Source organism: Pyrgilauda ruficollis, unplaced genomic scaffold (genome assembly GCF_017590135.1).
Source record: "Pyrgilauda ruficollis isolate IOZ18807 unplaced genomic scaffold, ASM1759013v1 scaffold87, whole genome shotgun sequence".
Classification (NCBI taxonomy): Eukaryota; Metazoa; Chordata; class Aves; order Passeriformes; family Passeridae; genus Pyrgilauda; species Pyrgilauda ruficollis.
In genome coordinates, this window is record NW_024530710.1 from 1,545,075 (window position 1) to 1,567,669 (window position 22,595).

Sequence of the window (22,595 nt, forward strand, 5' to 3'; positions counted from 1 at the left end):
ACTTAGTCAGGAGTGAAGAAGGTGACATTCTGATTAGTTCAGCATGGGTTTTCAGATAATATGTTCTTCTTCACTACTGGTCTGTTTCAGCCAGTCTACATTACAGTTAGGCTATATGATTTAATTTAACTGTAATTCATGTTTGTATTTAAAATATCATCTCAAATACATTATTCCTTTGGTGTTTCAATGACTTATCAAAGGAAAAAATGAAAATATTTTGCTTCACAAAGGAATTTTAGCAGATATAGTATGAAGGGTGTTTCAGCTTCAGCAAAGAGTTAGAGTTTTCTTTCATAAAGAGAATAACTCATTCCCATTTTATGGTGCCATTTCATGACACAAACCACAGCGAAGCAGCTCTTTCCCACTTGAATGGGAAAAGAAACTCTACTACTGTAATATTCCCAAGGGTTAAGAATTATTAATGAATGGAAAGGATGTGAAACTTCATACATCATAGCATAAGACATTTCAGCATTATTATGGGTGGGAAATAAAATTCTGCCTGAGAAAAGTTATTCCATAGGTCCTGCCTGAAAAGACCTTCAGCTCTCTCTCCTATTGGGCATTGTTGAAACAGGAGCTTAGAATGTTTTACCACCAGATACCCCTGGAAGGCAAATTCTTTTTTATCACAGGATTACATTGGGCAAATGCTATAGGGAGGTTTCCCTTGTTGATATTCAAATTATAGTAAACAAACATATTCTAATGACTCTTGGGCAGCACATTAAAGCACAGGAAGGGACTCAAGTACCCACTGCCAAAGGCCAGGTGACAACTTTCCTTACAATCCTAAAATCAAGTCCATGGACTCTGTAGTTACAGATATCCATCTTATTAACAGTAATTTAAGATCCCAAAACACAGGTAGAAAATCTTCTCTCTGTTTCAAAGTGAAAAGCAGTTTTCCTGTTTGTTTAGTAGAAAAAGGGCTTCAGTAGAGAAGGTTTGGGATGACACTCTGCTTGAACCCTCTTTTCTTCTGTCTAGCAAATCACTATTATCAACATTAGGAGAAAAAAACAGTATCAAAGAAACTTTTCTCATGCTTAGGTTCAGATATGTCTGAATTCATATCTTGGCCTTGGGGGAAACAATCAAGGCAAGTGGATAAATGCTATATTATTACACACTGTGACACTACTTTAGTTTAAGTACTCCTATCTCTTTTAAACTGAACTAGGAGGAAAAGCTTTTACCAATTTGTGGTGGCTGAAAGGGCATGAGTGTGTCTGAAGTCCCTGTTAAAGGATGAGATCACATCAGATATGGTGTGTAAATTGATTCCTCAGAATTACATTGTATTTCTTCTTCTGCACTGGAAACGAGGGTGGAGAGCATCGCAAATGTTTTTGACGAGCATTTTGTTTTATTTATACAAGGAAAATAATATCAGTTCATCCTGTTAAGCAACTATATTTTGGTTAAAATTCTATTTTAAGCTGTGATTGATATGAAGGCTTGTCTCCTTGCTGAATGTATGAAGTGTTTTACATCTCATGGTAGATGAACATGACATAATATCACCACTATGGCCATGGGGCCTGTAGTACTTTGCAAAAATTGACTCTGAATTTGCATTTATATTCACAATATAACAAGGAAATTCATATTTTTGTTTCATCATTTCCTGTCCCTCATATACATGCACATACTTAAAAAAAACTGCTTCCCTGTGTTTAGATATAAAAGCAATGAAAAAACATCATGCAAATTATTGTCTCAAGAATAAGTTCTAACCACATTTTGTCACTTATTCCCCTCTTTGCTCTGCATCTTTTAAGACTTCTTTATGCAAACACAAAGAAATATTCATTCTTCCTATTCTTCCTCCTCTCCTACACTTTTGTGAGCAGCTCTATGGAAGACACAGTTATGAATTCTACAATGAGCTTTTGAAGTTTTCTGATGCTGACAATAACCGTTCACACAGGAACAAACACAAAGTTCTGTTAAAAAAAAAGAGTCTAGTCAAACTTGCATCTGAAACTGAAAGATGAATTAAAACAAACACATAATAAAACTCCAACTTCGGACCCATTTTATACAGACTTTAAAAGGTAGCTAGATTAGATTTTACTTCTTTCCTGGAAGTGTTCCTGCAAAAAGTCCAAGCATCCTGCTCTCAACAAGAAGGGAAATTTTTAATCTGTGACATTTAGAATACCTTAGGAAGGCTTAAAAATATTTTTTTTTTTCATACTGGGAGCATCAGGTTTTGGAAGCAAATAGGAAAATAAAAGGTAACGTGCTTAAGAAGACAAGTTGCAGATAGGATTTAGCTCAAGATGAAGACACTTAAATGAGGGTGTGTACAAGTTTGGTGTCTACATGCTCAGTGTCTAAAGTTCAATTTCTTTCAATATACACTCCAAGTACTTTCAGTTGCCCAATCCTATGTAGCTGGGGTCAGCAGAGATGCTTTGGGGACTGGACAACAGTCAGGAGGCAGGAGATGTGGCACAAGACACAGGGACATCGTGTACCACTGGTCAGTGGCGAGGACAGCTGGGGAGTGCTGGGGAATCACAGCCCAGAAATAACAACAATTACAGAGGGGTAACGGTAACATGTGGGAACCTTGGTTTTGAACTAATTTCCACTCTTTTGTTTACACCTGTCTGTCATCTTGGCAGTCTTTTAGTATAATTTCTGTGCTCACTGTTAAGCTTCACTGCAACCACTACTAAGGTACACCTGTAGAAGACAGACATTTTAATATGCTGTTTTTCCTAATTCACATACTGACAGGCCCATCAGGTGCCTCCTGATGGCACATCCAATGACTATGTTATGCTTTCAGCTACTCCTTTTCTAAGGTACATGGAAGAATTCCAACTTAAACAGCCATTAATTCATTCTAGAGGAGGAGGCCTTTACTCTCTTGAAATAAAATAAATTCTGTCCAATTTTCTTTGCTTTAAGAAAGAAGCCCAGACATTTATTTCAATAACAGAAACCTCCATTTATACTAGAAGTTTCTTTTATTGAAACCAAATTTCAAACCCACTACAACTGGGCATATTTGAATTTCAGACAAGAACTTGCACGCTTGGCTTGCGTCATGATCAGAGCAAGGGCACATAGTGATATTTGGGATGTAGGTGTACTTTTTGCTAATATCTGTGACTGCCTACATAAAAAGTGGTTATTTGTTTCTTACTCACATAAGAACATCTGCAATTCACTGATTCAGAACACAAGTTGGAGGTAATGAGTGTGGATTTGGATAAATTTGAGTTTGGCTTAAGAGCACCCCAGAGATTTCACATGCTTCCTAACATAGCTAGAGTTAAAATTAAGATACATGTGATCAATTGCTCAAATTTTATTGTAATTTATATTGGGTAAAGAAATAATTTAAATTCTGTTGGCAAATATTCAAACATACAGAGTGATTCACTGCTGGGTTGCTGCTTCTATGATTCTCAAAGCCTGCTGCTGACAGTGACCTTTAAGCTGCTTAATTAGTGTTATTAAATGCTTATTCTATCCAAGACTGACACACCTCTGGAAAACGCTACTACATCCTAGTATAATTTAAATCTATAATCTGAATTTTTTAGCTAAAATACATTATTTATGAGCAATACTGCCTATTGTCTCAACTGTAAATAAAGAATTATATAATAATTGAATCATACATAGAACAGCAGATTTTCAAAATCTTGTCTCCACCAAAAGGCTTATTGTTAAACTGTGTTATATAAAATTACAGCTTTTCCAAACACCACTTCAAATTCTTTAAAAAAAAACTGTGAGAAACTGTTCTAAAAGTAGATTGTTTATTGCCATAAGGAAAAAAAAAGTTTTAAAGAAACTGTTAAGCTATGCCTATTTCAATTACTTTCAAGGCCTTTTTGCTAGTACTAGGAGTTGATCAATAATTGAATAAACCTACTAATCCTTTATTTTTTTATTTGCCTTTATTAGCATCAAGGTCAGGTTTAGCTGAGAAAATGACAAAAAAAATAAGAGCCTACCCTGCAGAGATTATTTTTTACTACAAGACTGGAATATCTTAAAGGGAAAGAAATAGAGAGAGATCACAAGATATTCACAGCAGCATGCGCCCATATCTCTACTCCTAATGAAACGACAATATAGAGACAGGTCAACAAATTACAGAGAATACTGTAAGGCAGTGTAGAGGCAAATACACAGATGTACAGCACATATATAAAACAGGTGTTTTATATAACAGCAAACTGTGCCATGCTCAAATTCAGTTTGGAGAGATGAAGACACTGCTGTGGGCTGACTGATTGAGAAATTTTATCACTTCTGAGCACATTTGTAAGAAGCAGAAGACAGTTGACAAAAGCAAGACCTCCACACAACAATGCTTAAAGTTCAACAGACAGTTCAGACAAGTAGGAATAAGGATGTGCAGCAGAAGATCATCTGTCATTACAGATCCCTCAAAGAAAATGGAAGAAAACTTCAGCTGACCTTGCGTCATAAAGACTCATCAATCTTCCAAGTGCAGTGAGAAAAGTGGAGTCTGAGGGCATTTTAACCTTTCAATCTTTAATTCCTCTAAACAACAAGACTTCACAAATGATTTTTTTTTACTGCACAACAATTGTTGGTTCCCAGGTTACTGGCAATCAGCCATGCAGTGCTTTTGGAAGATATCTGACCAGGAGAAGTTGCTATTATCTCATATTTCTATTGAGCTACAGATGTCCTTACAATCTAACTCATCTGCTAGTGTACCTTGATTATATCTTAGAGTATGAGTTTTTAATTATTTTTTGTTAAAAAAGTGAGAAATAAAGAACCTGATTTCACAATGTCCTTTTTTTTCCCCTTCCCTCAGATATCAATAAACTACTTTACGCTTTTTCCTCTGGGAAAATGCCCTTTCCCACATCCCTTTAATTTGATAGACCTACAGTGAAACTATGCAATGGGATATACCCTCTGACTAGAATGTTCCAACTAGTTTAGTAACATTAGATTTATTTTTAATTACTTTGTGGAGTGGTTCAATTAAAACTAAGCCATGCAGCATTTAATTTCAGTTGGGAAAAAGAAAAAAAACAATGAACCCAAAATCTCTGCTTCACTGGCATTTTCCCAGTTTAGATGCATGATTTTTCTGCCTTGAAACAATTTGTTCAATCCTCTGCTGTTACAGTACATGTTAGAATAAAGGTTAAAGATGAAGTTGCCTCCTCTGAGGCCTCTGTTGTTGAAGTGCACTCAATCATGCATTCATCTCAATGACATTAAAGGAAGTTTGACTTACGTTTTGTTTTCCCACTATGTTATCAAATGGAAGTTCAGGGCTCCAGGATCCCTCGGTAAACGTGGCTCCACTGCTTCTCCTGTCAGAGGAGCTGACAGCCTCTTTCACAATATCTTCAGGTAAAGTCAACAGACTCTCCTCAGGTTGTTTAATTAAATAAGTTTCAATGTTATGTTTCCTCAGGAATTCATTGCGCTCTTTGCCATGCCCTTCTTCAACTTTATAATCCCCATTCAGGCAGTCCAGAGTGGCTTTGGAGATGTGAATCCTCCTGTATAAGTGAAATAAGTAGTAGCAAATACTGATTGTGCTCTACTATACATAGGTTAGAAGGAGGTTTTGAACTCTACATTGTTTGTCATCATGGATAAATACAAGGCTTTCTATTGCAAACAATGAAAATTAAGTAGTGCATTTAAAAACATGAGCTGTATTTGTGGTCAAATAATCTCAAAATATGTTTACATCATTAAGATATCATTAATGCACAAAGTCCTGTCACAGGAAAAACACTCTGACATTCACACCTGATACCTCTGCTCAGAGTTAATAGTTTAATGGGAGACTTACCCAAGTAAAATGCTATTCTGAGTGAAAGAAAATTGTACTTCAGGGAACTATGTTGAGAGAAAAATAAATAGTAGGCATTGGAGCAGTTTACATGAAGGTCTTTCATTTCCTTCAGTTTCCTGAGGTAGCTTAAACATTTGAAATTAGTGGTCTGATTGCACCTGAAGTGAATTAGGGAAATAGGAGAACTATGCAAAGGCAAGCAATATAACGATTTCTATTAAGACAGGCAATGAGTTCAATAAGCTTTGACCAAAGAGAAGTTGAATTTAAGAGATTACATGCAAAAGAGCTCAAATTTTGCAATGGTATGATAGGAATTTGGATGCCTTCCAGCCAAACTCTTTTTAAGGAATCTTCAAGTTCCTGCATGTAGGAGAATTGCAGACACCTCCAGAGCCCATCAACATGGTTAGCTATCCTATACTGTACAATACAGCATCATGAATGCAGCAAGAATTGTTCATTAGGCATTTATCTAGCCCAAAGGAAATAGTTGTAAAGACCCTAACCCAGCTGATTTTTTAAACTTTGGGTGTATGTCACTTTCTGAAAGACAGACTTGCATGCAAATTCCTAATATTCAGAGTGAGTTGAAATTCCTGATCCTTTCTTGATGATACATGCTACATTGCTTTTCTCAGGCACCACAATTTGGCTTCCTTCTGTGAAGGAAATGGTCCTAGCATGTCCCTTGGGAACTTCCTTCTGTGACTCAAAGGATGCCAATAGAGAATTGAATTGCATAATATTTTGATGGAATAAAAGACTAAAAGGCATATATTATGTGTATACATTGCTAGAAAATAAAGTTCTGGTTGTATTTAAGCAGTGTGAAGTGCCCAGAAGTATCAGAACTTGGCACAAACTGTCCATGTGGACTATTAAATATAAAAATCTAATTAAAAGATGGAAAATTTGTATCCCAGCCATTTTTTAAACTGTCTCAACTTCCCTGCTTCTTTCCCAGGTTTTGTACAACTTTCTCTTTCTAAAGGCATGCTGTTATAATGACCACAGAGATTAGTAGTATTTTGTAGTGAAAAATTAGTAAAACTCATGATAAAACCCAGTAAAAATGTCACTCAAATATAAGCAACTTTTGGCCTGGACTTAAACAGCAAAGCATGTGACCTCTCAGAACGATGATGAGTTTCCTAGCCCTAACACATCCAAATAGGTTAAATTGATTTAAGTAAAGACTAACCTAAAACTAAAGAAAAAAAAGAAAAAAGAAAAAGAAAGTGATACACTAGTTGCCAAGGTGACTATCTATCTCTTTAGATTCAACTAATATAATTTAGGAAATAAAGCCTTGAAATATGGATTTTATGATGGATATGATAACAGCTTTACCAGAGTATGGAGATAGCTATTAATGTGATATCCTTAAATGGGCCAAATATTAATAAATAGTTGGCAGATTATAAGTATTTTCTGGCTTCACGTTTTGTACTGCTTGCTTAAAAAAACTTAAAATGTGGAGAGATATATTTTAATTTTCTACAAATACAGTACATTGGGAACCTGAGTATTGAAGTCAAAAAGTATTGCCTGACCTGCTCTTGAAAGTGTATCAGGTCCACAGTGTCAGATGATACCTGTCATTGAGACATCACTGAAAATGAATTATTACCTAGGATTTATGCAATTCAGTACTGCAGAATAATACCTACATACACTAGGTGAAATCTATTCGATAATGGAATCCTGGCAGAAGAATGTCACTGATTACCAGATCACAAGATTTCCTTCTTAGGTGTTGTGGACACACTTTTTACTCTCAGAAAACCAGAAATTATATTTTTTTTTCTCAGTGCTCCTGAGTGCCTTCCCCTCAGCAGCTGGTCTGCTGGTTTCTGCTCCTTCTGTCAGGTGCAATCTCTCCCTGCATCACCTGAGGTGGATGGGGGCTCAGGGGGACGTGCAGGCATTGAGGGGAAGAGCTGAGCCCCTTCCTTCCTGCTCTCAGACTGGTTAAAAGGACGTTCCCCATCCTCAGCTGCCTCTCTCCACTATGCCCTCAGGAAAATGCTGCAATTCATCTTTGCTCTTGTTTTACACTGTGAGAACAGGACTGCTCACGACCCCAGGGCAGCTTTCCTGGTGAAGCTGCTCTAGGAAAGGGAATGACTTCAGTATTACAGCAAGTGGGGGGATTTGGATGCTGGTGGCAGGGAGAAGTAAGGAGAGGCTGAAATTAATTTAACTGATCTATTAAATCTGCTCTGCACCCTAGGAAACTCTGATGTAAATCACTATTCTGAGAGACTTGGTTCATTGCTGTCACATCCAAGCTTTGTTCTGCTGGCACACTGATATCCAGGAAATCACTCTGCTCTGACAGACTGAAAACCTGCCAGGCATTTTATCTACAGCATTTTATCTGCACCTTTTCTGGGTTATTCATTAATAGCCGTACGACTTGCACACACTGACAGCAATAGACTCTGCTTTTTGCAGGTGTGAATGGTGAAACTTAGATGATCAATTTGCTCATGTGAACAAAGCATCCTCTTAGTCATCTGGTGATATCATGTGGGATAAACAGCAGAAAAGGAATTTTTTTTTCTGAAATTTTACACATGGGTGACATATGCAGAGTAGAGAAGTTGTTCTCAAAGCATGCACAATTTCATTTTCTGCTAATTCCAAGAATATATGTTAGAATAAAGGTTTACTATGTAGAACTGTGGAAGGGGCCTGCATTTGCAATATATGAAGCAAATTTCCTTTCAGTTTCCTGGGAACATGACAGCTCTGACAGATCCTGATGTGTGTGTAGGGAGGACAGCACATGACTCAGTTTTGACGACTGAAAATCTCTGTCATTCAAGGTGACAGCACCATTTAGATTTTTTTCCACATAAAGATGTCTGCTGCTATAGCTTCCAAATTCCATGGCTAAAATTGGAATTGTCTAGGTGATCTTTTCTACATCTTTCATCATCAATGGCAGGTGGAACTGAAAGTGAGCAGACGATTCCTGCAATCACTACTGCTCAAATCTAGGATTTGTAGCTTGCACACTAGCAGGATATAAAGGCCATATCCAGCAGAAATAACATTCAACTTTCAGGTGAATCAGCCACATCAGACACTCAGATACAGAAAGAAACTAGGCTTTTTAAGTGGCAAACCATGCATTTTCACATATAGACAGGTTAAGATAAATATCTCAAAACATCTACTAAAGCATCAAATTATTTAAAAGACTTCCCAGAGATCCTGCTGTTCATACCACCTTGTTATTAGACTAATAACCCAAGAACACATAATTCTTCCCAGTTTGTGCATTATGAAATAAAACAAATTATAGCTTTGTGCCTCATAGTATTATTTGAATGAAAAAGGTGAGAGAATGAAGCCTGGAAAATCTCATGAATGGTCAACATCTAACTGGGAAATTTGAGCTACTTCTGAGGACTATGAAGGCTGAAAACAAAAAATTGATCTTTTTGAGAAAATCAGGGGTAACAAAGAAAAATAAATATTTTTGTTTTCTCTTTTCAAATGGCTCTACAAGCAGACCATTTCTTCCTTTTTTGGCTATAGTCTCCCTAATCCTTGCCAACTGCAAAATAGCAAAAAAAAGGTCATAGTTGATGAAATGATGTAAAACAGTTAATCTCTTGGCAAGGTTACCAGTGTAATGTGCTGGCAATGTTTTCTGACTGTGGGAAGTACACTTTGCCTTACCCAGGAATTCCACCTGACTCGAGTTTGTTTGCAATATCCACATCCCATGACCAGACATCAAACTGCCACTTTCTCAGGCCCAGCACTCCGCACAGAACCGATCCAGAATGAATCCCTATTCTCATGTCAATGTCATGCTTTGTTCTTGATCTGACGTATCTGTTAAACAAAACACACAAGGAAAGAAAAAAGGCCAGACTTATGAAAATATATGCCAAAATTTTCCATATCATTTTGAAAAGGGTATGATGTAAAATATGATGTCAATTAGCTGCAAAGTGCAGTCTAGCCTGTAAAATGAAGAGAGAACTTTCTAAATAACAAAGGTAGAAGTAGTGATAAATTATTCTAAAAGCCAGGTTATCATTAAGCACTTAATTACATGCACGGCTCAGTGGTCTACTTATTATTTCCATCAGCTAGAAAGGGAAAGATAGAGAAAAAGATGTCTGAGTGAAAATATTTTGTTGGACTTATTGAATGCTTTATCTTGGAAATATAAAAGGTTCAGGAACAGTACAGAACTGTTGGAACAGTATGGAACAGTCAGGAACAATATGGACAGTTCAGAAACAGGAACTATTTTCATCAAACCTGTCCATTCTTTCATATTCTTGTGTATTTTTTACTTATTTTCAATTTTTTAAAAAAATATTATTTTATTGATTGGGATTTTCCAGAGTTACTTTTTGTCAAATGATTATTTTCATTAGATTTGGCCAGAACACCCTGTGCTCTGTCATGACAACCATGTGAGTTTAAAATCAGTTTTGCCCATTCTGTGGGATGGTGAAGACAATTTCCCCTCTCAAAAATAAACACAAATGAGCATATTTCTTAAGAGACTGTTTTTCCAGTTCTGTTTGTATGGCAATAACTGTTTGCACCAGAAATAGTATTAGAGCTTGTGTTCATTAATCTTTAAATTGTGTGCTCAGGATAGGAAAACTGTATTGCTACTGCTGGTCTACAAACCTGCTGTGTCTCTGTAAAGGGCCCCATCTCTACAGTCACTGAAGTCAATAGAAGCACAGCAAGATCACACTACAGAGCAGGGAAAGAATAAACAGCTCTATTTCACTGCTCTGGAGTAAACTACCGTTGCCTCAGATGAATCAGTAACGACCTCGGCAGATCCTCTGTAGAGGAGAAAAGGGTAAATTGCTTTCTGCATTCAATACCTGAGATTTCATTGTTGCAATGGAACACCAGCTCAGTCTGTAAGGAAAAAAATCAAACCCAAACCCAAGAGTTCTAAAATGGAAACTGGTTGCACAAAAATGCAAAAAATTGAAAATAAGGAATTCATCATTCCCCTTCCCTTCATATTATGAAAACTTGGAGAAAGGCAGGCATATGATGTCTCAGTGCAGTAGTTTGCCTACAAGACCTGTTAATCACATCAGTATGCCAATATATTTCAGCTATCTAAAAGAAAAAGGTTTTAAATACTTAATCATAAAATAATAAAAAAAGAAACTTTGCAAAGGAATTTGTCTGGGTCCTTAGAGTCTGTAGTTTTCATTTATTACTTTCTTCATTGCATGCAAGCAAGAGGGCTTGAAACACCAAAATTATACAAACAATTACCCATCCCTGGAAGATGGGATATGTAACAACTCCTCCACATTGAAGCACTTCAAGTGTTGTGAGAGAAGCTAATAGAAGTGAGACCGTTGAGATTTTAATCTATTTTGAATAATTTTTATATGCTATAAAAATATCTAAACTGACACTCATAACTGTTAGAGGAATTATCACACAATTCCTCACATGATTGTTTCTCCAGTCTGCCTTTTCCTTTTGTTCAGACTAAGATAATTATTTTTCCTTTTACATTTGATTTCCTTATCTTGAAATAAATGGTAATTGCATTTAGAGGAATAATTGAGCAAAAAGCTTTTCATTGAAAAATGCAATCAATAAGAAGGTTTAAGTTTAATAAAATGTTTTAATAGCCTGTATTTATGTTACCTTTCTCTATACACATATAGACACAAATGCTATTTTACGAGCTTAATTTCTATTTTACCAACTGTCATGTTCTGTGACGAGCAGCTGAATGCTCTAGGTTTGTCTAGTTTAGAGAAGAGGAGTCTGAGGTGTGACCTTGTTGCTCTCTCACAGCCTGCTGAAGAGGGGAAGGGGAGAGGGAGATGCTGGGCTCTTCTCCCTGGGATCCAGTGACTGAAAGTTTGGGAATAACTCACAGCTCCATCAGTGAATGCTCAGCTTGGACATTAGGGAACATTTCTTCACCATGACTGTGGCCAAACAGTGAAATGGGCTCTCTGCTGAGGTGATTGCTGCCCCAAGTCCACAGTCAAGAGGCATTTGAACAATGCCCTCAGCATGCTTTAACTTTGGTGACCTTTGAATTGACAGGCAGCAGGACAAGATGGTCACTGTAGTCTCCTTCCAACTAAAATAGCTTATTATTCTATTCTATTATATTCTATTCTATTCTATTCTATTCTATTCATTTTAAATACTGTAAATTGTGGTCAGCTATTTGTATATCTTATATGAGAACTAACACACTCGGGTATCACTGGAGAGACCAGGTACAAACGATGGCGCAACTGAGCAATGTGCCCCTCTATTTCCAGAGTGTTCACTAAGGATTTCTGGATTAAACTTTTCCTCTGTTATAAAAATGTGGGGATGGCCTGAGAAGGCTTTGGCACCCTCCACCAGCCACACAGGACTTCTGCATTTGTCCTAAACCTCACACAGCTGTGCTGTCCACACCACCTCCTGCAGTGCACTGCAGACACTTATCAAGGTCCTCTCCTCCTTGCCTTATCTGTCTTTCACAGTCTCCCAGCAACTCTTTATGTGCTGTTCAGGTGATATTTGATCTCAGCTCTTCATCAGCAGTCAGAGTGGATTTGGCCTCCTGCCTGCACCCCTTGGCTGAGGACATTCTGTCTCTGTCTGCTGCAGTGCTGGTGCACATGCAGGGCTCTGTCCTTGCATCTCCTCTTGTCATGCACAGCAATGTGCTCCTGTGTTGATAGGTGGGAAAATAAGTGCAGGAGGGGATCTGATTGCATGAAGTAACAGGCAGTCTGAAGTATACTTAAATAGCCCTGTCCAGGACATGAATCAAAGCACAAGAGTGATCTACCCTCTCTCAAATTACTTTATTATTTGCAAAACAAGACTGAAAGGAGAACTGTTGATAAGCTGTTGTGGAAATGATAGTCTTAGTAAAATTTTTGTTGTAAGATATTAAATTGAACAAAGAATAAATGGTTTACTTTGTTTAAAAATTTCTCTGCAAAGAGTAAAAAGTTTAAAAGTGAGGTGATTTGTAAGCATGAAAGAAGTCATAGAGTTATTATTTTTACTTAAAATTGGGAGTAATGTGGGTTTTAAAAGATTTCTGAATTATGTAAAGAAGGGGACTTAATCATGGTCAAATCTAACTCTCCAGCAGCCAGACTACCACATACTTTAGGAGGTCTTGTTTACATACAGGTACAGGAAAGACAAAGCCTGAAATAACAAAGCCTGGATCACCTTTATCAATAGTGGTAGTTCTAACGTATTCAGAAAAAAATTCTCAGAAATAATAGCATGTACTAGATAAAAAATGTAGAGAAAAAAGAAAGAGAGAGTCCATTTTGCAACAGCTCAGATATTCCACATCTAGTTCTTCTGTCTCTTAAATTTAATCAACTGTCAGTGAAGCTTCTAATTGAAAAAATTATTTTCTTCAACTATTTTACAGACTTTCTGCAGAAACACTGACAAAGTGCATGCACGAATATGCATTATTGATGATCTCTAAAGCAGTCCTCTTTGCCTCACAAGTGCTTTGATATCTTATCCAGGATGAGGTAACTGTGACTGGTGTTATTTTTGCCATTCATCTGATTTCAGTCTAGCCAGGGATAAAAAAATTCAATGATTTTAATTGGATCTTGGCATTTCCTCCTGGTCAGCATTCTTTGATTGGTATTTGATTTTTGTGGTGTTAATTGAAACCTTTCTTATTTGCATGAAGAAGGTGAGGCAAAGTCAGAATTTTTTTTCAGCCTTTTCTGTAGCTGTGAAAAATCTGAATGCCCTCGAATTCAGGCCCTGAAGATTGAGAGTGCCACACAGGCTGCCTCTGTGCTGACCAGTTCATTTGTGCAAGGTTATGAATCTGCTTTGAGATACTGAAAACAATCCAGAATGCTTTTTGGTTCTCAACAAGCCCTTTCACATCCTGTTCCAGACCATTTCTAGTAGGTAATTTGAATGCAGCTGCCTGGATTTGGAAGCAAAAGGACTTCAGAAGAGTGGAGTTGGCCAGTCTGTTCCACTTTTTCTTAGTGATGGCTAAAATTCTCTGGGGTTGCTCAATTTACCTATCAAGACATGGTCATTATCATCCTCATGCAGGGGAAATATGAAAGTTTATGTATTCTGGTTTAAGTAAATAAAGAATTTAGCTGACTGCTGAGAGCAGAAGGATGTACAGGTGATCTCCTCTGTCTCCTGCTAACTGAAATGTACTTTGATCATAACATTCAGTTATATAGGGAACATTTTGGTTGGACTCAACAGAATTATGGAATTTTCCTAAAGGAATTCAAATGATTTTGGTGCTGACATGAGAGGATAGTAGATGAAGTGAGGCAAGTGATCTTTTCAGTGTGACTCTAGAAACTGGTTCATGCATGTGAAGGAGAGATCCAGTATTTTAGAAAAGCTTGGTAACAGGATACACTAAAGTACTGAAATCTTTGAATGGTACAGTGCAGCCAGTCTGATTTGTGGGATGTAACATTTTGTAGATGAACTTCACACAAGTTGAATTTACAATTTAATGTAGATATTTTCCCAAGGAGCCAATTTAAAATAACACCAGGATGAGTTTACCTTAGATTTAGAGCTGTAATCTAATCTAGACAGAAACTCTTACCTGGAGAAGTTTCATATTGTCAGACCCATCACTAATATAACTGACTTGCTCTGAGTTCAGACAGAAACTGTAGCTACATGGGCAGAATTAATACTGCTGCATTCCTCCTCCTTATGTAAATCTGCTCTGAGGAGCAGGAAAATAATATAGTACAAGGGGCCACAAACAATATTATTAAAAGTTCACTTTTTGATTTGAGAAATATGTTATAAAAATCAATATAAACATATAGGTATACATATACATGCATATATATACATATATATGTGTAAATATATATATACATACATACATATGTGTATACATATATATATACACATACGCACACAGAGTCCTATGCCATTTTCTCAATGTGGTCTTGACTGTGTTTCGTGGTGCATTCAAAGGAAAGAGGTCACAGATATGCATGAACTCATTCATCTCTACCTGATTTAGTTCATATCATCATCCAACAGCAAAAACAGAGAAAGAAAATCTATTCTGATGTTCTCTCCATTCAGAGCCAGTGGCTGGAACGGACATGTGGAGGTGACAATATGATCAAGTCTTGGTGAGAAACCTATATTCAGTCTTAGAACTGTCTAAAAAGTGCTGGCTTGACTTGTGAATATGTCACAAAATCCCTTTCCACCACCACACAGAAATGAAGTTAAGCCTTAGTTTTTGAGTTTGTGAATACATCCTCTCTTCTGTGAATCAGAGCTCATTGCATCATGGGAAGGGCCTTGTAGATCACAGGAGAAATAATCTATGGAAGGAATCCAGAACTGGATGAATAATATTAATATGTAATTACTTAATTCAATAATTTATAAATAATGGAATATGAAAGCAATTCCTGTCTCTTTTACTGCCTGAGTAACTTTTTTAACAAGAATTGAACACTTCATGATTTTTGTTAATACTCAACAGCTGATGATAAAAGCAGTTTTTTCATGCTAAAAGCAGGAAACCTGCCAGGGCAGTCAGTTATCTAAAACAGTTGAGGTATTTTTGATCGTGGATTTGTTTGGGTTTTTTTAGTTTTCCTTTTTTCCCCCCTCTCTCATGAATTTGCCTTAATATTAGTACTTAATTACAGACTTTTAATGAAGACAAGCTGTTATCTAATTTCTGGAGTTTAGACTATATTGCATGCTGGGAGCATTTATTCTGTCATAATAGTTACTCTTTCAGATGGTTTTTAGTGGGAAATTATCCAACAAATGAAACTACTCAGGACTCCTTGATTCACCAAACAAATGTACCAGCACAAAGGTTTGTTTGAATTTCCACTGTTATATATATTGTGCCATTTCCACCCTTACACTATGAAAATGAGTCCTTGAGGAGCTGAATCTCATACAATCTCCCTTCCCCTCTACTCCCAGTCACAGAGATTTTAGGAATAAGGACATTTGAGAAGGTGGTGTTATTCCTGACAGCCACTTTTCTTGGCTGATAATTGTTAAAATGAATTATCATGAAATGATAACTGTTAAAATGAATTATCATCTCCTGACTAAACATTCCATTGGAATCCTGTTTCCATCAACAGTCAGTCCAGACAGGCATTGATACAATAAAATTAAACAAAATGAGAGTTATTGCTGCACGTGAAAAAATGTGAAAACCAGCTGAATAAAGGAGCTCCTTGTGAAGAGCTTTTCCTTTTTACTTTATTTCACATTTCCAGCTGCAGATAAACACAATTTACAGGTCTTTGGGTTTTGCAGCACAGATGGAGTATGGATTTTTTCTCATGCCTAAATGTGGTGGAGCATTTACTTTGGAGTAAATATCAGATTCCATGGCATCTTCCTGTGGTTAAAAGTCACCATCAATTGTTCTCAGCAGTTAAGACAGCAAAGAACAAGAAGACAGATTTGAATAACAATAATAATGCTTCTTTTATGGGATGTTTAACAAAGCATGGTAATGCAAAAGAAAAAAACATTACAGAGAAAAAAAATATCTTGAATTATTTTGTTGTGTTTTAACCAGTTCCTTTCACCTACAAAAAGAGTAATGGAGCTGCAAGACTCAAGCTTAAAATCAAATTGTAGAGTCTCAATTAACAATAAATTAACAATTTAGCTGTATGGCTATGAGCTGTATGAAAACACTCAGAAGTGCCTTGTGAGACAGTCTGCCCATGTAGATTTATTTTACATGTCATGTAATGAATGGACCTGACATTCTTCTTCTATTCCCTTTGACCATGGAGTCATTATCGAGGACAATACAAGGAGTATTCAGTAATGGCATCCTGAGATCACAGGGGATTTTTCTGATGGGGCTCTGCCTCTCCAGAAGGGTGTGCTCACTGGTACAACATTACCAATGTCAATGGAGAGAAATGTTTGTCTGTATAACTTCAGTGCAGCTCTCCAATCTGAATGATGGTTTCTCATATCTTGGATCATCTCCCTGTTATTTTAGACTTAAAAAAAATATTTTCTGAAATCTTCTGATGAAATTGAAAAATTTTCTAATACCAAATGTAATTTATGTCACATTTTAAATTTTTAAATATGGTAAAATTCTGTGGGGATCAATGTGATAAAAACCTCACTTTTAAAAAAAGTTTTTTTTTTTTTTTTTTAAATCTTAACAGTGAGACATATATCTACTTCTTTAATTTTAATAGATGTAGATAACGCCAAAATCTCTCAGTGAGATATATATCTACTTCTTTAATTTTAATAGACTGTAGATAACTCCAAAATCTCTCAGAAATGTGGGCAGAAGTATTTCTAATATTCCAGGGCAGGATTGGTCCTCCCTGTGAACTGTGTGAACACACATTAAGATAAGCAACATAAGGCTCCTTTACTCTGAACAGAAAAGCCTGGGGGAAGAACCATGCTCATTGCATAGACAGAAAATCAGATACTGGGATTATCAAATAAATTGGGGTCAATCTGAACTGAATTAGTCTGTGATGGATGACCCAAGTCCTGATGGACTTTGGTGTCATGGCTCCGACTGACTGTAGCTGTCATTTAAGATACTAAAAATAGAACAATATTTCTACTGGATAGCTGCCTTCAAGACCCTGTTCATTGAAGGGCACAGGATGTTACAGACTTCCACATGTGTAAGGAGATGGAGAGAAATTTACTGTCTTAGAAGAAAAAGTGCTTACAATGGGTTGTCTGCAGGTAGTTTTACCAAGGAAATGCAAAGATTTGATGTGTGTATCCAAAAATTTTAACAATGCTGGTAGATTTTTTTCGTCTCTGTGTTCTCTAATTCATGTTTCACTTTCACTGTAGGGATTCCAGAAGCAAAGTATTGATTACTTTATTCAACATTTAGCCTGTGATAATTGAATCCAGCCTTCTTAGATATCACTGTTGCATAATCATTATTCAGTTACATTTTCCATTAATTAATTTTAGTCAAATTCTTTCTCTATTAAGAGCTAAGTAATGCAGTCGCAGTGTGCATTAACTGTCTGATATATGTCATGAGACAGACCCAGATAAAAGGGGCAAAAATGTCTGGACAAGAAGCAGACAAAGAGACTGGACAGCAAAATATCCAGGGAAAGGGGATAACACGTTAGGCAACAGTATTTTAGGGAAGACAACAGAAAAGGTATTGGAATATAAGCTCAGTAAATTTTAATTGATACATTGTATCAGTAAAACCCCATACATTTCTAAAAGGTGGACAAAACCTCTCTTGCAGTACTAGATGTCAGCCAATGTCATGGTAACTCATTGGACAAGCTCTATCCACAGGCTACTGAAACATGATTATTATTAATTGTAATTGCATCAAAATACAATAATCTAACAGCAACATAATTATATTTACATGATGGGAGCACACTCCTTCATTAAAATACTTCCAGTGCTTGTGAATTTAAGCAAGAACCTAATTTAGCAGGTAAAATTTGTTCATCTGGAAAATCTCAGTACTTATGGGTTTGTCTATGAGCTAGTTTCCAAGCTAAAGGATAGCCAAAGCTGTCCATTTTGTGTTTATATTGTGGTTTAATTTTGTTAAAGGGATTTTAGGAAGCAATTCAGACTCCTCCTCTTCAGTCTCCTCTTGAAATTGACAACAGTACGAAGTGAGAGCTGCCAAGAACTGTGAAGCCTCTCAGCTGCACACACAGCTATTGTGTTACATCTCTGAAGTAGCACAGGTTAATAAAATCATTTTAGCAACTGTTCCCATGCGTTACATGGATCAAAAAAGTCCTGTCCTTTTCACAGTGATAATGCTGAGGTTTTTGAACCAACAGAATGATTACTTGTCTAGTGATAGCACTCTCAGGTAGGAAGTTCAGAACACTGCCAGAAAAAATGAATCAGGGGGAGAAAAAGGCATTACCTGATAGTTTTGATCATGCTGAGCCCCATTTCAACACAGCAGTGTGCATGGTCCTGGCGAGGTTCTGGGAGCCCCGACACACAGTAGTAACAATCCCCCAGGATCTTTATCCTGAGACAATGGTGTTCCTACACACAAATGTATCAAAGAGAAAGAAAACATTTGCATGTTTTTTCATAATTTTAAGCTGAAAGTAGAAGTGGTTGAAAAATTACTGTTAAAAAAAATCAGCACCCCACCTTGTTTCTGGATGTTTCCTGCTTGTCATTATATAATTGTGATTTATATCACTTTTGAAATAAACTACCTTTACATTTGCAGAAAAGAAGACTATAGTGATTTTTCTTTTATGCTAATCTGAGATGTTCTTGCTGATGGGGAGAAAGGTTTTATCAGAGCTAGGTGGAACATAGGCCAAGGATTCAGAAATGCCAGCTGAGATAATGAATAACCCAATTTTGGCTATGTTCCTCCAGGGCATGTTTTCCTGCCCACTTTTTACACTGGAAATAAATGAAAAACCTCTTTCCTCCCACTGAAATCCCTTCCCACCTAAAGTTGAGTGACACTCAAGTATTCCCAACAGCTATAGGAACTGATCAAGTATCTGCGTGGCAAGGATCTCAAAGAAGCTGTCCTGCATCAGGCTCATGCTGTGGAGAAATGATGTTTGACATCCAGCTAGAGATATCCTATACCCTAAGAGCAAATAGTGAAATAATTTCTAAAATAGATATTAACAGTATCATTACATACTGAAACAGAATATTATTGTGTGATTTGCTCATTAGTTTAGAAGATCCTTTTCTAGTGAGCAGAAATATCTGAGTTGCTGCCATTTTGCAGTTCCCAGACCCGCATATGAGACCAAGATTACCTGCAAATTTGCCCAATGTATTCTGCTGATTGGGCCCTCACAGGAGGCAATCAATGCACAGGAACAGAGAACATTACAAGTTGTGGCAAGGAAGTGTTTTTGTGATGGAGAGTTGCTGAAATATTGAGTGTAGTATTAATAATCAATCAGTAAAGGCTGGAGTAACAGACCTTTAAAAAGAAAAATGTAAGCTCTAGAAGCAAGTGTCAATGGTGGTTCTCCCAGGAATCAAGTATGGGTTCCCTTCAAAGTTTTGCTTAGGAGGAATGAAGGTTTGTAGTCAACCTCAGACAAGCCTTGATACAATCCTGGAGTGACACACAGCATCTACACACTTCCACTCAAAGCTTTTTGAGAAGTCAGCTGAAGCCTTAAGCATGCCAGCAAGGGTAAAACCTGTTCTGGGCACGTGGCCAAAGTAAGCTGATTCACCCTAAAATCTCCTTAAACCATCAGTAGGAACTGACCGTATTTGAAGCTTTGGTTAAGTCTCCAGCTAAAACCAGTGCTTGCCTTTCGAGTGCAATGCCTTGGTACCCATTTCACACAAAATTCCAGACTGAACTCCAGGCTTCCAAAATGTCAAAATTCATATATAACTCTCCTCTTTCCTCAACCCCTTCTTTTCAGCCCCTCTGCAGACCCACACAAGAACACTGGGAATTTTTCTTATTGCTTCAAATAAAACTGTACATCCTAAACCCCTCCAAAACAACATTTTTTTTTTAACAGTTCCCCCTCAATGGAAAGAATTAGAGATCTGATGTTACCACATTTTCCACCTATTTTTTTTAACATAGAGTGAAACTATGAAAAATAAAAGTTAATTGACAAGTAGGTAGGACTCAATGGCATAAATCAGTGCATGTCAAACAGTAAGAGGACTTCCTTAAGCTTCTCTCTGTGTTCCTCGTTTAGACAAAATGCAAAGAGATGAAGATATAAAGCACAAATTCTAGCATTTTTTGGCTTTTCTAAAGGCCCCATTCAATTGATTCTTACTATAAGTGATGTTTGCTTTTACATCTACAAAATAAAAGGATCATGTATAATGTCATATTGGTTTGACTCAGGTGGAATAAATCAAAACAGCACTTTATTCAGAGCCACTGCAAATACATTACAAATAATAACCTTATAGTGGAATGGAGGGGAAAAAAAGAGAAAAACTGTCAATGCTTAGGAAAGAAAGAAAGAAAGACTGGAATAAAAGAAAGAAGAAAGATACATCTCAAGTATTATTATATTTTAATTTTTAAATTACATTTTTAATTTCAACATTTATTATACCTATCTGATGGCATGGGAAACCCCTATTAAGTGAGAATTTATTTCAGCACAGTTAAAGACTGCAGTCTTCAATAGGATAAGCCTGTTGTTTGATTCCTAATGCCTCACTTAAACTGACTAAAGTGCTGGTTCCAGTAAATTCAGATGAGGCTTATATCACATTCCTGCATGTCTGAAATTCAGAATAGAGCAGACAAGTTCAGAGGGATGTGCTTTTTTGTAAGAATAAGAATCTTGATGCATGGCAAGATCTGCTAACGAGGATCTGAAATGTGCAAATGTGAGTGCGTGTGTGTGACACAGGAAATCCATTCAGCTCCTCATGAATGTTTTCTTTCCCTTGTCATGTGATGTCACCTGGCTCATTTGCCAAAGCTCAGGAAGTCATCCACAGAGTGCAATATCCCAGCGGAGATGACTGTGTCAGGTGTCCCCATGCCAGCGAGCATTGGAGCCCGAGGAGAGCCAGGCAAGGCAGCCGGGGAAGCCTGGGGACAAATCCAGCTCACAGCTAAAGCTGTTGGCTGGGCTTCACTTCAGCTGTCTGCGCCTAAACTCACCATGTATCCGTGAGACCCTGGGTGTGTGAAACACCCACACAGGACTAACAAATATCACATAAGATTTATGTCCTGTGGAACATTGCAGGAGTCGGGAAAGGTGTCTCTGCTGGCACAAAAAACCACAGGGAGCTTTTAAATGACTCCTTGCTTCCTAATTTTTTTTCCTGTTAATCAAATTATTATGACTGGTAAATGTGATCTGTGTTACAGCCTGACTACATTGCTTTTTCATTTTTTATGCTTCCCTAATTATTCCCATTATACTCATTTCAAAAGTAAACTATGGGCTTTTTATCACTGGACATATTTCATCTAGAGGAAGGTAATTCAACGACTCTCAAGAAGGACAGGGGGCTAATGGTATCTGCCTTTGCCAGAGGCAAACTGCCTGGTCTCATGAGATTCCCTCAAATGACTCGCTAGCTTTATCACATCTACAGTTTAGACTCAAAGCTTTGTCAGACTGGTTGTAGGAGAGCATTAAGGTTAGATTCATGAATAATGCGGGCAGCCATGCTCTTGTTTTAAATCAGAGACTGAGTTTTTTCAAGGCCTGCCCACTTTTCAGTGGTATAAAATTATATTAGTATCAATCAAGATTTTCCTCACACTGTAGAGCTCAAGCCCACTTCCTAAAATCTTCTCACTGCAATGGTATCTAAGAGTGGCAAGTTGATATTAAATGAAAATGAATGAAAAGTCTAAATATGTATGAAGAAACTGTAAAATGAGTAAATTATTTAAGTAAGAGAAAATTTTCATACAGGAACTTTGGTACGGGAAATATTTTTCACAACTGTATTAAATTCTTACACCATTGTGAGGTTATTATCATCTCCTCTTTAATTTATTTTGTTCCTCTTCCCTTTTTCATATGCAATTCTAAAAGTTGTCCTTGGGCATGTAAATGACAGCGGATATTATACAGACATTCACATCAGTATCCACCAGTCTCACGCCCCTTCCAATACTCATTCATTAATAGCATTTATTGAAGGGATCAATTAAAATCTCTGCATGTCACAAATAGGGGCTCTTTTCTTCCCTTATTTGCAGCTTTTATTTGCTGCAAGTGGAAGATTAAGAGGCCTG

General features: G+C 37.0%; 1 protein-coding gene across 1 annotated transcript in view; it reads right to left on the reverse strand.

Moving 5' to 3' along the window:
- Window positions 1-22,595, reverse strand: part of ADCY8 (adenylate cyclase 8) — a 116,411-nt gene that overhangs the window by 36,285 nt on the left and 57,531 nt on the right. The window contains 3 exon segments of the mRNA XM_041488084.1: window positions 5,261-5,531; window positions 9,530-9,688; window positions 18,774-18,901. Coding sequence (XP_041344018.1) covers window positions 5,261-5,531; window positions 9,530-9,688; window positions 18,774-18,901 — 558 coding nt within the window.